General features: G+C 39.4%; 1 protein-coding gene across 1 annotated transcript; it reads left to right on the top strand.

The window, feature by feature from the left end:
* Positions 1-873: 873 nt before the first annotated feature.
* Positions 874-1,937, top strand: LOC9656350 (putative methylesterase 13, chloroplastic). The gene is made up of 4 exons (XM_024678739.1): positions 874-1,156; positions 1,277-1,417; positions 1,486-1,608; positions 1,665-1,937. Exons 1-4 carry the CDS (start codon positions 881-883, stop codon positions 1,935-1,937), a joined length of 813 nt encoding a protein of 270 aa, XP_024534507.1. The 5' UTR covers positions 874-880.
* Positions 1,938-4,541: the final 2,604 nt, after the last annotated feature.

Genomic DNA, 4,541 nt, shown 5'->3' with positions numbered 1-4,541 from the left:
TTGTGCTGAGGCATCTGCTCGAAAACTCCTCCTCTAACGAAGGATGATGATGGACAGATCATCAATTCCTGGCAACACTGGACCAATGCGGCTTTCGACTCCCTGGAAGCCACACTGCCACTGCGAAGTCCCTAGCGGCTGATGATTGAGCGGCTTATCCTGGCCAAAGAGATATCCGGCATTGTTGGCGACGACAAGAACTTGGGGTCCGGCACCAGAGCTTCGGCAATTGGAGATGAGACATGGAGGCTGCAGGATTCCCCTTGTAACCTTGCGTTCTCGATGAAAACCGAAACCACGAGAGAGGATTCGAGAGCTCGTTTATTCTTCAGGTAGAAGTTGACAAGGAAAAGTTGGTAAGAAGAGCACTTCCATCCTTCCAGAGACCTGCTGTCTTCTAAGTCGCTGTCTTAAAGTTGGGACTCCAGCGGTGGACTCTGGAAAAAAGCTCCCACGGTCAAGATCCTGTTCACTGTTACCGAAGTTTTGGCGACGTTCTTCCGTACAAGAGCAATTGTTTCACGTCCGAGTGAGCGCCAAAAAGGTTGCAAAAAGGTCAAGCTGGTGTTGAAAATTGTTTGTAGGAGTGATGTGTTTTGCTCTTCCATTTATTTCAGTGGTGGAAATTCATTTGCAAGTCAGTAACACAAGTGGATCTTCGAAGGTAAGCAACCAGATTTATGGAATAAGATAGATACTGCTGCCAAAAAGTCCTTGCCTTCAGGTAAATCGAATCAATTGTGTCGGCATCGCCAAAAAGGCGAGTTAGATCAGCTCTTGACGATGAGAGGAGAAGGTTTTGTGCATAAATTGAGCAGTCCTCTCATTCGCACGGTACCAAAGAGTCTGTGGGGTTCTTCCTGATTATAGATATTGAGGGATGAAGACCTTGGCACTAATCTTCGTCTTTCTGTTGTCTTTCTTGCTCGCTCGATCCAATGCTGGTTTCCACTTTGTTCTCATCCATGGAGCGGGAGAGGGCGCGTGGAGCTGGTTCAAAGTCACTCAGAGACTCCAAGCAGCAGGACATCAAGTGGATGCTCCAGACTTGGCAAGCGCTGGAAGAGACCGTACGGACGTCCAAGAAGTGAAAACTTTGGAGCAATACTCGGCTCCATTGATCCAGATCTTGGAGTCTCTGCCGGCAAACGAAAAGGTTATTGTTGTTGATGATGTTGTTTTGTTGTTGTTGTTGTTGTTGTTGCTGTTGAAAACTTTATGATCTCTTCTTTTTCTTTTTGGTGGCGATAATGAGCTTTTCCTTGCATTGATTCAGGTGGTTCTTGTTGGCAGCAGCCTTGCGGGATTAAGCTTAACTTTGGTTCTCGAGATGTATCCCGAGAAGATTGCAGCGGCGGTATACCTCTCTGCTTTGATGCTTCCCAGTGGGCCAATTGCTGCCACTCTCTTCAAGCAGGTATCTTCTTTCTAGTCGTTCGTTTGATTGAAGAGTTCCTGACAATTGAGTTATCTGATCTAGTTTAGATATTTCAAACTTTTGGAAACAACGTGATCGTGGAGAACGCAAACGGCTCGAGCACACCGGTTTCAGTGAGGTATAACTTTGCCACGGTCCAAAACTTCCTCTACAACACCTCTCCAACCAAGGTGTGCTATACTGTTGCTACAGGCCATGTAAACCAAGTATGTTTTTCCTGGGGCAGGATGTGGTGCTCGCCAAAACGCTCCTCAAGTCCTTCCCGTTTCTTGATCCCACCGTCAACTTCACAAAGGCTCGTTATGGCAGAGTCCCTCGCTACTTCATCAAGGCAACATTTGATCACGCACTCCAGCCCGCTGATCAGGAAGATCTCATACAGAGAACGCCACCAAAGTTAGTGCTTGAGCTTCCATCTGATCATTCGCCATTCTTCTCACAGCCCACGCTGCTGGTCACAAATCTCGTCAATATAGCAACGCTACAATTGCTGCTTTAGATTAAATTTGTGTTTATCATTATAACTATGAAAAATAAAAAATAAAAAAATGAATTGTTTGGTTTGTTTAATTCTTTTTATGAGGTAGCGTTTCTCCTGATTGAGTTTAACTTTCTTAGAGTCAGATCATTTTCTCATTATGGGTGGAATGTTCTATCTGAAAATTTAATGATAATTAATTTATCATGCTTTTTCTCCTAATGCAATAGATTGGAGATGCTTGCACTTGGCCTATGCACTTGCAACTTAGCACTTTCTAGATTCTCTATTTCTTTTAAAATATCATTTACACGTGAAATAGTTATGAGGCTTTAGTGGAAAGGACATACATGTCAAAGTGCAGCCAGAAACCATAGCAAATAACTCACCAAAAATATGTCAAGGTCAAAAAACTTTTGTATTGTGTCATGGGATCCAACAGCAGCAAGCACTTTTGGAACTGAACCAGTAGTTGAATCTGGAGGAATTTGGTGCACAGAAATTAGGGCAAAAGAAAGTTTGTGAGAGGAAAGATATTCTTGCTGTGTTGCAGAAAAGGGCTTTATGAATTTAACCAATGTTCTGTGTTATTTCATCAAGACCAACAACAATGTCATGCTACCCCAAGATTTGCTTATATACTGAATGGCATCTTTAGGATCTCCTTGGATCACACACCCTTCTTCTGGAATCCCACTAATCCCATAAGCCTTTTGGACAATTGTTTGTTTAAGCAAAGTTTGGTCTACCTGATCATTATGTGTATTCAAATAACATGCAATATATGTTGATGAACTTCAATTAATATATGAGCATAATTTAGACAGCCAAAAACTCAAATATGATCAACTTTTGGAATTTGTTTGTATAAGCACTACTCTAGTGTGACTCAGGTGAATAATTGTATGAGCTAATTAAAAAAAAATTAAAAATTTAGAATCATATATTTCATCATATATCAAATGATATTTAGAGTTGAAAGCATTTCCCTCTCTGTAACGCCACTTTGATCATTTTGGTGTTGGAAGACATGAATCTCATACTTATGAAGAAGCATTAGAAGAAATAGGAATATCAAATAAAAGGCAAGTTATATAACCAATTGACAGTAGTTATCCTATAAATGGATTTTTCACCATGTACATAAAGTGTCAAAGTTAGTTTGCCAAGATCAATAGGATGTACAATATCAAAGTCATAGACAAAGATATCTTAGAGACATTGAATTATTAGTATATAAATCTTAGATTAAAACACAATAGTAGTTATTAATTGATAAACTATTATGACCTTCTAGATCCCAAGGTATATATTTTCAAACTATAATGATTTTAGTGGTTTCTATACTAAGATTAATCATTCAACAGAATTCAATAGCAAGTATATAATCAAGAAAACTTAACAATAAAACTTAACTACCAAATAGCATAGATAGCATGCTAAACAACTTACAAAAGATAGCTTAAAAAACATAAAATATGATTGCCTAACAAATAAAATACTTGCAAATGTATTATATAAAAGAAATAACATTCCAATTTATTAGCATCAACTTTAGCAACAATTCACATATTAGAATAAATGTTGTAAATGCCAATAAACACTCTTTATGCTCTATTTCGTTAAAGTGGGATTTATTCAGTAAAATGGGACTAGGTACAAATTTTCAAGTATTTGAAAATGACGTGAAATTATATGTTTTTTGTCCAGGGGCTAGACATATCTGGGGCATGGTGACTAGCGCAGTGACTTTATGTCCAGACTGAGTCCATCTGGTTGTATAATAAATCTCATTGTCAAGGTGAACAAGCCGAATCTGAAGCTAAAGAAGAGCGATGGCATGCGCGCACACACTATTTGTTTGTTCATTGAGCGTGTGGTGAGCTTTCCAAGATGAACGTCATTCCTATTAGCCAGGCATATAACTTAATGGTGAGAACATTTAGATATTATTCAATGTTATCTTTTTCTAACGAATCTAATTGTGAAGGTGTAGCAAGAGGCATTGCTAGTCTGGAGAAGTCATTTAACTCATTTGACCCTTAGTGTATTTTCATGAAACTAAATAACATTCATATTATTAAGGAATTTCTCTAGTACCTTTTTTTTACGACATAGAGGCTTGCATTTCTTTCAAAGGTGATTTAGTAAAAGGCCTGAGGGCACATGCCATTCTATTTCTCAGACCGGTATTAAGATATACTAGTGCAAAGGGAAAAAGGTATTTGGTGATCAAGTAAATGGCATGAGGGCACACGCCATTATAAGCCTAAGCGCTAGTGGACACCTCTTTTTTGGTACTCTCAGCGGTACTATCATCCTTCTCCGGGTCAGTTGTTTTGCTTTGGATTGTTGTCTCTGACGTTACTGGGGCGTTCTCGATAGTTGTTAATGTTGCCGTTTGTTCAGAAAAATGATCACCTGGAGTATAGTACGGGGAGTTTGGAAGACTTATATATTCTACATCTTCACCTATCTCCTTCTCCGTCTCCTTTTCTGCCTCACTTACAGATTTTGTGCTTGCCATGAGAACGCTCTTCACCCTAAAATATGGAGTTCGTTGTGTTATAAAAGGAAACCAACACACTCGCTGCAAGGGAATGATGGTACATAAAGCACGTAAGC

Source organism: Selaginella moellendorffii, unplaced genomic scaffold (genome assembly GCF_000143415.4).
Source record: "Selaginella moellendorffii unplaced genomic scaffold, v1.0 SELMOscaffold_23, whole genome shotgun sequence".
Lineage (NCBI taxonomy): Eukaryota > Viridiplantae > Streptophyta > Lycopodiopsida > Selaginellales > Selaginellaceae > Selaginella > Selaginella moellendorffii.
The sequence above is the reverse complement of the archived record's forward strand: the minus strand, read 5'-3'. Positions and strand labels throughout refer to the sequence as shown.